The sequence below is a fragment of the Telopea speciosissima genome, chromosome 9, assembly GCF_018873765.1.
Source record: "Telopea speciosissima isolate NSW1024214 ecotype Mountain lineage chromosome 9, Tspe_v1, whole genome shotgun sequence".
Lineage (NCBI taxonomy): Eukaryota > Viridiplantae > Streptophyta > Magnoliopsida > Proteales > Proteaceae > Telopea > Telopea speciosissima.
Window position 1 is genome coordinate 60,982,966 of NC_057924.1, and position 9,494 is coordinate 60,992,459.

At 39.4% G+C, this 9,494-nt stretch overlaps 1 protein-coding gene across 2 annotated transcripts; it reads left to right on the forward strand.

Moving 5' to 3' along the window:
• The first annotated feature begins 401 nt into the window (after positions 1-401).
• Positions 402-8,039, forward strand: LOC122639671 (3-oxoacyl-[acyl-carrier-protein] reductase 4-like). 2 transcript variants are annotated; one of them, XM_043832563.1, is made up of 12 exons: positions 402-472; positions 1,413-1,639; positions 2,300-2,442; positions 3,424-3,477; positions 5,331-5,411; positions 5,508-5,553; positions 5,630-5,724; positions 5,809-5,841; positions 6,959-7,093; positions 7,197-7,290; positions 7,456-7,538; positions 7,629-8,039. In XM_043832563.1, the coding sequence occupies exons 1-12, from the start codon at positions 417-419 to the stop codon at positions 7,659-7,661; spliced, it is 1,080 nt and encodes a 359-aa protein (XP_043688498.1). In that variant the 5' UTR covers positions 402-416; the 3' UTR covers positions 7,662-8,039. The 2 variants fall into 2 exon arrangements, with proteins under 2 accessions (XP_043688498.1, XP_043688499.1); XM_043832564.1 differs by lacking the exon at positions 402-472 and adding an exon at positions 589-671.
• The last annotated feature ends 1,455 nt before the right edge of the window (positions 8,040-9,494 follow it).

Below are 9,494 nucleotides of genomic sequence, written 5' to 3' on the forward strand. Positions count from 1 at the left end.
TGACCCCAAAGTCTTGTGTTGACATATCAATTGATAGTGGTATCTAACTCTGGTATAACAATTATTGCCTCCAGTTCCCCTAGTGCCTGTAATAAAGGAGGGGGGGACCCTACCTGGGCAGAGTGTTCGGGGAGGGATAGGGTGGTGAGGTGGTCATTGCGTCCCCCCTTTATTACAAGCGATAGGAAAACTGGACCAGGGTGGGAACTGGAGTGGATAAAGATCCTATGCCTAGTCAAAAAAAAATTGTCCGATCCTATACAGATACGGCCTGATAAACGTGACAGTGTCGCTATCGTCGGAGACGGATATGGTCGTATAACCTGCAACGTGACACAGCTAGGTGATGGATTCTATGGTGAGTGGGTGATCCTGTACTCGACATTTCCACTTTCCAGAGCTTCAACAAGAGAAATATGCAACGGAGAGTTCAAAGCCCATTAACAACCTCGGTTTTATCGAAAACTATTTAGTATGTAGTATGTACAGTCAGTCTTTCTATATATATTTTCCTTATGAAAGGACCTTTTTTAGTTTTTTGGTTCTCTGATTCTCTCTCTTCCAAGACTTAAAGAGACAAATAAGGAGGGAGACTAAAGCTTTCTTTCTCCTATATTTTGCTGGGTGTTGACGAGCCAACGGTTGATACCCGCCATTTCGCTCCCTTAGTGGTGAGATTCGGGGAAATTAAGAGATGCCCATGGTTTGATTTTTGTTTTGAGAGTTGTGCTTTGGATTTCTGATGATCCATATTTTGTTTTAACTCTCTTTTGCGTTTCTTATTGTTAATTATGTACTCGTTTCTATGACTTTTAGGCAGGCTTTGGGGAAAAATATTAACTTTTCTCGACTCATGGTCTCAAACTCTCAATACCATAAAATGCTGCAAATTTATGTTGCTGTTTTATGGATTGTTATTCAGGATACAATAGATCTTACAATTCGTACTGAATACTGGATTCTGATTTAAGATTCAATCCTTGATTGCATACCAAACACCCAAAATTTTGGTTTTAAAAGGGAAAATGGAGTTGTATAAAGAACTTCTGATGCATCTATGTAGTGTGGCCATGGATGAAAGCATCAAGAGCTTGGACTGAGTAAATGTTGGATCGAGTGTCTCAAAATTTGGGTTTAAAATAAATAAAAAAAAAAACCTGGAATTCTGTTATGAATTTCTGATGTAGCCATGTAGTGTGCCCCTCCATTAAACCGTCAAGAGCTTGGACTGAGAAACTGAGGACAGAAGCGCAGAGCTTAGTTCTCATTGCCACTCTCATTGTCACATTTCTTCTTCATAATTAAACGACACAACACTAAATCCAATATCTCCCTGCTTTATTGTAGAAGTAGTGTCTCCCTCACTTTTTGGAGTGCTTCATTAGTTCTTTTTCTTCTTTGTCTGCCGCCAGCCCTGTTGTCCAGAGATTGGCTAAAGCTTTCATGGCTACTGCTGCCGGATCTGCCTCTATCTACTTCCACTCTGCCAGGGTTGCGGCCAAATCTGCCCTTTCCGGTGGTCGAACTGGTCAGAGGATTGTGCAGTTCCCACAATGGCCTTCCAGCACCTCACCATTGATGCAGCACCAACCTTGCCTTGCCTTGCAGTGCAGTTTAAAGAGCTCCTCTGCTTCTTCGGGTAATGCTTTTGTTCTTTGTTGAAGGCCCTTCTTCCTGGGTTAGTTGTGGCTGTTCCAAAATGTTTTTTTTTTTTTTTTTTTTTTTTTTTTTTTTTTTAATTTCTTCTTCTTTCGTTCCGTCTGTGTCTTCATGGTTATTGTTGTTGACATTCTGCTTTTAGACATTTTTTAAATAAATTTGTTAATTATTGCTGCGTCCCCCTCACCCCTTTTGGATGGCATCACCAAATTGAGTATCAGATATCTGGGATAGGTCGAGGAAGAATATTTCTTCTAGGATTGATATACATATTTGAAGTTGAGCTCCCAGTTTTGGTAGAATTCTCAGTCCAGTTGGTTTGAAGAGCTGTATTGGTATACTTGGAATAATAATTAATGAAGTTTGTCTGATAACTGTACTGTCCTCTTGCTTTGTTCCCTTAAAAAACTATTTGTATTAAGGCATTATGGCTATCAGAAAGATAGTCAGTTTGTCGAACTTCTTAAACATGATTTTATAATCAATACTTGATTCCTTAAGAATTCACATCATTCTGTTTAATTATATCAGTGTGTTGGATTTTTTTTTAATGTTCTGTTACATCTCTTGATTTTAAGTTCCCTGTTGCAAAATTGTCAGGGGGAACACAGAACTCATTGATTGTCATGGGGCCATGCAGGTGTAAGATCTCAGGTTGCAGCTGTTGAACAAGCAGTGACTGAACAGGTTCAGAACGTGGAAACTCCTGTTGTTGTTGTCACTGGTGCTTCGAGAGGAATTGGTAAAGCAATTGCATTGACCCTTGGGAAGGCTGGTTGTAAGGTTTGTGCATTTTATCCTCTCAGTGCCATTTTCAGAGTTAATGATGGAACTATAACAATCAACAAAATGTGACCTTGTCTCGACTATTTGGGTCAGCAATGTAAATCATGTTTTGCCATTCAACTGAAGAAAAAAGTGTATCAGCACTTAATTTCTATTTTTGTTGTATGAAGAGCGTGAACCAGAAACTAGTTTTTGTGTAATTAATTAGTGTCAATCAGAAACACATCCACTGTAAGCTGAAAGCATATTTTTCCTAGGTAGTTGGCCACATGTGATCTTAGTGCACTGTAGGATGGACATTCGGGAAACTAATGGGGAAGCCAATTTTTGTAACAGCTACTGTTGGTCTGAGTTGTTGAAGCAGTTTTTGTCATCATATACCTTCCCTTGAACCATTACACCTTGATAATCCATCATTTCTGGTGTTCTTGGGACATTGACAAATTTTGAAGCAATTAGGACGTGTTTGAGTTTTATACTAATATACGTGTTTCCCTTTTGGTGGGAGTAGTAAAGTGCATTTTTGGTTACCCATGAGAACACATAGCTTTATGAAACTACCAATAGAGTAAGGATATCTGAACCATAGTTGTCATGGCGTCTAGGCGATCCTAGGCATTGGAGGAGGGAAAAAATCAAGGCGACACCAACAAGGCATCAAGGCATCGCCTATGCGACCAAGGTGCCCTTCCAGCGAAGGACACCTGGACAGGCGACGCCTTGACAACTATGATCTGAAATATCAAGTGATAGGTTTTTGTGGTCTAGTATGTGTGAGATGAGAAAGTATACTTTTTGTGGTTCTGAGAAATCAGGTGTATCTTCCTTCTGTTCTGAGTAACCTCTTAATTTGCTATTTAAACTTACTCGGACTTTTATATTCATGTTCACTTTTCATTTGAACCATTGGCTGGTGGTTTATTTTCTGGTTAATTATCTGAACTGTTCATGATTGCGACTTTCTCATGCTACTTACAGGTCCTGGTGAATTATGCAAGGTCCTCGAAGGAGGCTGAAGAAGTTTCCAAAGAGGTACATCTTTCTTTCTTTCTTTCTTTTTTTTTTTTTTTTTTTTTTAACTTTTTTAAGGAATAAGGGGAACGTCTTTTTTGTAATAAAATGAGGGAGGGGTGCAGCTTCCCCAGGATTCACATAACAGCCCATCAAAATGATGGCTGCCGTATAACCAACCATAAGCAGAAGAATTCTCCTTAATCCATCCATAATGGCATCCAATTGGTTCTAAACTCAGCAAACTTTGATTACTGAATGTCCTTGGTGATGGAGCCTAAAAAAATACCACATGCCAAAAAATAAATCTTACAAGGCTCTCCTTGGATGCTGATTGTCTAAGCTTACTGTGCTTTTTTTCTATGTACTTCAACGAATCATAGACATAGTTCTTCCTTCAGATTGAATAGGTGGATTCTCCACTGCAATGATCGCTCCTTTTAAGAGCATGGGAAACCACAAAAATGAAGCCAGATAGATCGTGAGGAGGAAAACATATGAAAAACAATTTGGTGAACTGATTGGATCGTTGCTATGGATATTTTTTTTTTGGTGAGATTAAAGCCTTTTCCTTCTGAATCTCCAAGTCTAGGTGCCTTAAGAGGCTTAGATCCTTCTTAACGAATTTGAGAGGTTTTTCATACCAATGCCACCAGATTTCTTGAACTTGACATATTTCTTCAAATACGAAGCCTCAAGATAATAATGGTGAGCATCACTTGTGCCATTCTAAAAGAGGTCAAGCTGCAGTTCCTTCAATTTAATGGCTACAGAAACAAGAGTGGAGAACGAAGACTGATACTATGTAGGAACACCTTACAAGGTGGAGGAGATTAATCTTAATCCCCTTTGAGAGTTACCCTGTTTCCTGAGAGGTCAGTTTGCTTTCAAATCTCTCAATACTTACCTTCATAGGCCTTAGACTGATTGGCTTACGGGAAGGCCAAGTCAATTTGTTGTTAAGTTTCACACCTTGCACCCTACACCCATAATAAGAGGCCCAATGTGGATGTGTCATCGCTGGTCAGTTTCTCTCGTTGAACATCTATCTTCATATCTTTCATTCTACCGTTTTTGCCTTCAATAAAAATTTCCTTATTGAGGCCAAAAAGTGCAAGGGGGAATTTTAAAAAAAAGAAGAAGAAAGAAAACGGAAAAAGGAAAAGTTCTCAATGTGAAGCCTAAAATTTTTCTCAACATGATCATAGGTTCTCTTCTCATTGAATTTGCGACCAACTTTGAGGATGCCTTAATGTTTCCTGTAGTCTAAGTATTCATATGCATTGAAAATACCATCTAATTAGTCTTCCTACAATGACGTGCCTTGAACTGGGGAGACGATCAGCCTTGTAATAGCATTCAGTTTGATAGCTGATACATTTGAGATCAATTTATACGTGGTGCCTACAAGGCTTGCAGATTGAAGTGCTCTTTTACTCATCAACGCCACAAGGGTATCATTCAACCCTCATTTATAGTTAAACACTTCTTGTGAAATGCTATTCTTACCTGAACCTGCTCTCTAGAATTTCTTCTTTGTCAAATGATCTCTGAACCATGGGTTCATGCCCCATTCAGTGTGGCCAAAGGTTATAAGCTTATTGTGTTTAGGTCTTGACAATTAGTTAAAGTGTTCAGAGGTGAGGAATAATTGCATCATCACACTGTTAGGGTCTGTCTGTTTGCTGAGTAGATATTACAGTAATTTTGGACTTATATGTATTGAGCCAATAATTCGTTGATCTTAACTTTTTGGGCTGCTACTACATGTAAGCCTGTCTACTACATATAGGTCATGTGCTTGCGCCATTAGAACTGTCTCTGACATGTCTCTTAAATGAGATAATGACCTGTCAAATTTTTTTTTCTTGAAGATTGAGGCATGTGGTGGTCAAGCTCTTACATTTGGGGGAGACATGTCAAAAGAAGCTGATGTGGACTCAATGATTAAAACTGTATGTTGTTCCCCTGCTAATTAAATTACGGGATGATTCATTTGAATTTCTTATGGACTATTCTGTCATAATGTTGTGTGTTCTCCACGTCTACAGGCAGTTGATGCATGGGGAACAGTGGATGTATTGATAAATAATGCAGGTTATTACGAGTTCTCTTTTACTCTCATTTTTTGCCCTTCTTCCTCTTTACCCTGATTATTCCACAATGGTGTTAGGAATCACTCGGGATGGTTTGCTGATGAGAATGAAGAAATCCCAGTGGCAAGAGGTTATTGATTTGAATCTTACTGGTGTATTTCTCTGCACACAGGTATTTATATTTGGAAGACCTGACTATTTTCATGCTTGGGTGCTGGATTGTGTTATCTGTAATTGAATCTATCTGCTTTTGCAGGCAGCAGCCAAAATTATGATGAAAAAGAAAAAGGTAACTTCTTGGTTGTACTGCAGTATGTTTTTGGATGTATTCTATTTTTGTCCATATATGTGTTTGATTCAGAACTGTTTTGATTGATTTCATCTAGTTTAGCAAATCTACTAGTGTGCTACTTCTAGATGAGAATCAATTGGCATGTTGGGTTTTATATTTGGGCATCCTATCAATTATTCACTGACACTAAAAAGAGAGGAAAGGAACCTTAGAGAGGTTGCCAGAGCACCTTAAGCAATTGAGTGACTGGACCTTGGTGCTCAGAAGCATGTGACAGGGCACTGCTCCAGCTGTATGGAGTGGAGACCCTTGTGAATTGCACAACAATGCCCCATGTCCCTTCCTCTCTCTCTCTCTCTCTCTCTCTCAAGTTCCATTGAAACATTGAAAAACACCTCCCTTTCTATATGACTAGTTCTGTTATGATGTCTTTGTTTGGGGATTCTCTTCTTACAGTGCTTCCACATCCATTATTCAGCACTGCCTATTTTTGTATCTCCAACTATTGACAAACTGGTTTGTTGACCTTGGATGAAAAATTGGTTCTCTGACCTTGCATTTCCATACACTAAATAAACTAAACTATTGTCAGCTTGGACTTATCATTGATGATAGCTATCGAACCTATCCATCTTACTTTCCCCCTACCCCTCCCCCTCCCCCCCTCAGGGAAAAAAAAAGCTGAGATATAAATTTGCTGCCTGTGTTTCAGTCTTGCTTTCTACAGTGTGGAAATGATGGGGTGTTAGTAATTTTTCTGAATTTATGCCAGTCATTTCCGTCATCACTCCACTATCTTTTATCATTATATTGGTTGCCCATGTCAATAGATATTGGTAGGTGTCCCTAGGCAGTAGCATGTCTGGTAAAAATTGAAACTTTACCTACTAAAGCTGGAAAATGAAAGAATGATGAGATTAACTAGCAACTGAGCTTAAGGATTATTCGGAATAGTTCTGTTGGGAGATGGAATTGAAGAACTTCATAACTAGGTCCCAACTATTGTTTAATTACAGATACAGCAAGTAAGCAGTTTCAATTTGTCTGGGAATTCTTTAGAATATTTAATGCTCGGTCTCTTTTTTGTTCTGTCCTCATACTACTAATTCTGCAGGGGAGAATAATAAATATTGCTTCTGTGGTTGGTCTGGTTGGAAATGTTGGACAAGCCAATTACAGTGCTGCAAAAGCAGGGGTCATTGGCTTTACCAAGAGTGTCGCAAAGGAATACGCAAGCAGAAATGTCAATGTGTGTATTTCAACGCTGTTGCCTTAACAGAATTTAGATAAATTCCCTTCTGCATTCAGTGCTATTAGATGGAAATAAGTATTGTTCATGGGATTGTCCACAGGTGAATGCTGTTGCCCCAGGTTTCATTGCTTCTGACATGACTGCCAAGCTTGGAGAAAACATTGAGAAGATAATCTTGGGAACTATCCCGTTGGGTAAGAGTTAATTAAGGTGTCCTTGGATAAATGTTGACCTTATTTTCTCAGGGAATTTGCCCCTAATATTGGGCATTTTTTTTTCTTTCAGATAACCATTTCCCAGTGCCCATAAATTAAAAATGCAATGAACTGTTTGTCTTATTTCTCTATCTTTTGTTTCAGGGAGATATGGTCAACCTGAAGAAGTGGCTGGACTGGTGGAGTTTCTAGCCCTTAACCCTGCAGCCAGTTACATTACTGGACAGGTGGTCCAATTTTATTTCATTTTGTGTTTTGTATTGCTTTTGTGCCTTGTCCTTTTTTGCCGCCTAGAAGCTCATAATGTGTTGTTGCAGGTTTTCACCATTGACGGAGGAATGGTGATGTAGGGAGCTTCAAGATTCTTCCAACCTGGCAAATGTCACACCAAAGGCCTCCAGCTCTCCCTGATTGTTACCACAGGAACATAGGGAAGCATGAGAAAGAATAGTACTGTCCGTTTGCCACTATATTAGTCGAAATATTCAGGTAGTTCCAGAGAATGAAAACGGAAATTGAAGGATGGCCCATCTTTTTAAGTTTCCAATGTTATAATCTTTGTGGCTAAACTGAGTTAGTATAATCACCAGGAATTCATTTTTTGCCATGATTTCTGGATGCTTGTCCATCTGATCATGAGTTTTGACTTTTGACTAGAGATGTTATTAGAGACATTACTTTGATATCCATGTTGCCTTCCCAAAGATGGAAAAAAGTAACAATTTTGATATTATCTGTCTTTAATCCAAGAAAATATTATACATTTCTGATCCATAAAATATGTCTGGGTCTGCTGGGTGCTTATGAATGGCCATATGTTATTATGTTTACTTCATGTTCAGAGGTTAAGGACCTGCCATGTACACCTTCAGAGATTTCCTGATCCAGGGTTTCAAGAATCAGGATAGCAGATTCCGATTTGGCTTGTTCGATCCTTGTACAGAAACTAGGGTTAGGGCATGTTTTGGCCGATTCCGGTCAATTTTTCACTGATCCTTTAAGATTCTGATCCGATCTGGATTGGAATTGACCGGACCGATCTGGGTCACAAATTTGGGTTTCTAAACCCTGGTTAAACTTAGGACAGTCTTACCGTATGAACCCAACCCAGACAAATCAGAGAATGGGGTAAGATTAGTGCATTCAAGCAGGCTGTTTTCATGGGAAACCAGTTATACTTGCTTCATCAGAAGGTAAGATGATTCCAAGGTTTCAAAAGTAGAGATCCTGACAAGGGTCGGCCACAAAGGATCCTGAAATAGGCCACATCACAGAAACAAAGTTTGGGATTTGTATTTGAAGGAGTAATGGATCTCTGGATTGTCTACTGATGATCCCAATCTGAATCTGTTGAGGTTATGATTGTTCAACCCCAGCTCGGCTCTCACCCCCAGGGTCTTAAATCAATGAATTGGGAACTGAATCGGGTTCAGCCTATTCCGATCCAATTCCTTTCTGGATCGGCCGGACCAGACTTGAGAAAAGTGATTCACGTAAATCCAATTCCCTCCATTGGAACTAAGCCCTCTGTGAAAGTATGTCAACCTGATCCCGATTTAGCCACGTGGTTGAGCCAATTTAATGCTGACTGGTTCAACCATATGGCTTCTCCCTTTATTTGTCAGATTGGTCCAACCTGCCGGACCTTAGCATTTACAAAACAATTTGCTCACTTTTGCCTAATTCCAAACCTCTTCACATTATTCCAAATTACTTTGTGATGCCTGATTGTAATGAATGTTAGTGGTAAAGGGGGAGTGGGGAACCAAGCCTCATTCCGGTTTGATATTTGGGTCTGGTTTTCAGAAATTTCCCTTATACCAAACTACCCCAAGTACCTGAAAGCTGAAGAAAAGGAATATAGATTCTTCACTCCACCCTTATTGTCAAGGAATAAGTTAGTGGGTCTTAGTGTCTTACTACCTTCGAGAGGTTAGGTAAAGACGAGAGAGAGAGAGAGAGTATCATGCATGGTTGGATCAGTATTGGTGTCATATCGGTTGATATGTATCGATGTCGACAATTGACCAATACGATATCAGTGAAACAGTTATGAACACTAGCTTTTTAGATTAAAAAATGTACTTTTAATCCCTTATCAGACCGATATAGATTATAGACCTACACTGGCGATGCATACCGATATGGTGTCGGTGGTGACCGATATTGGTGCAGATACCATA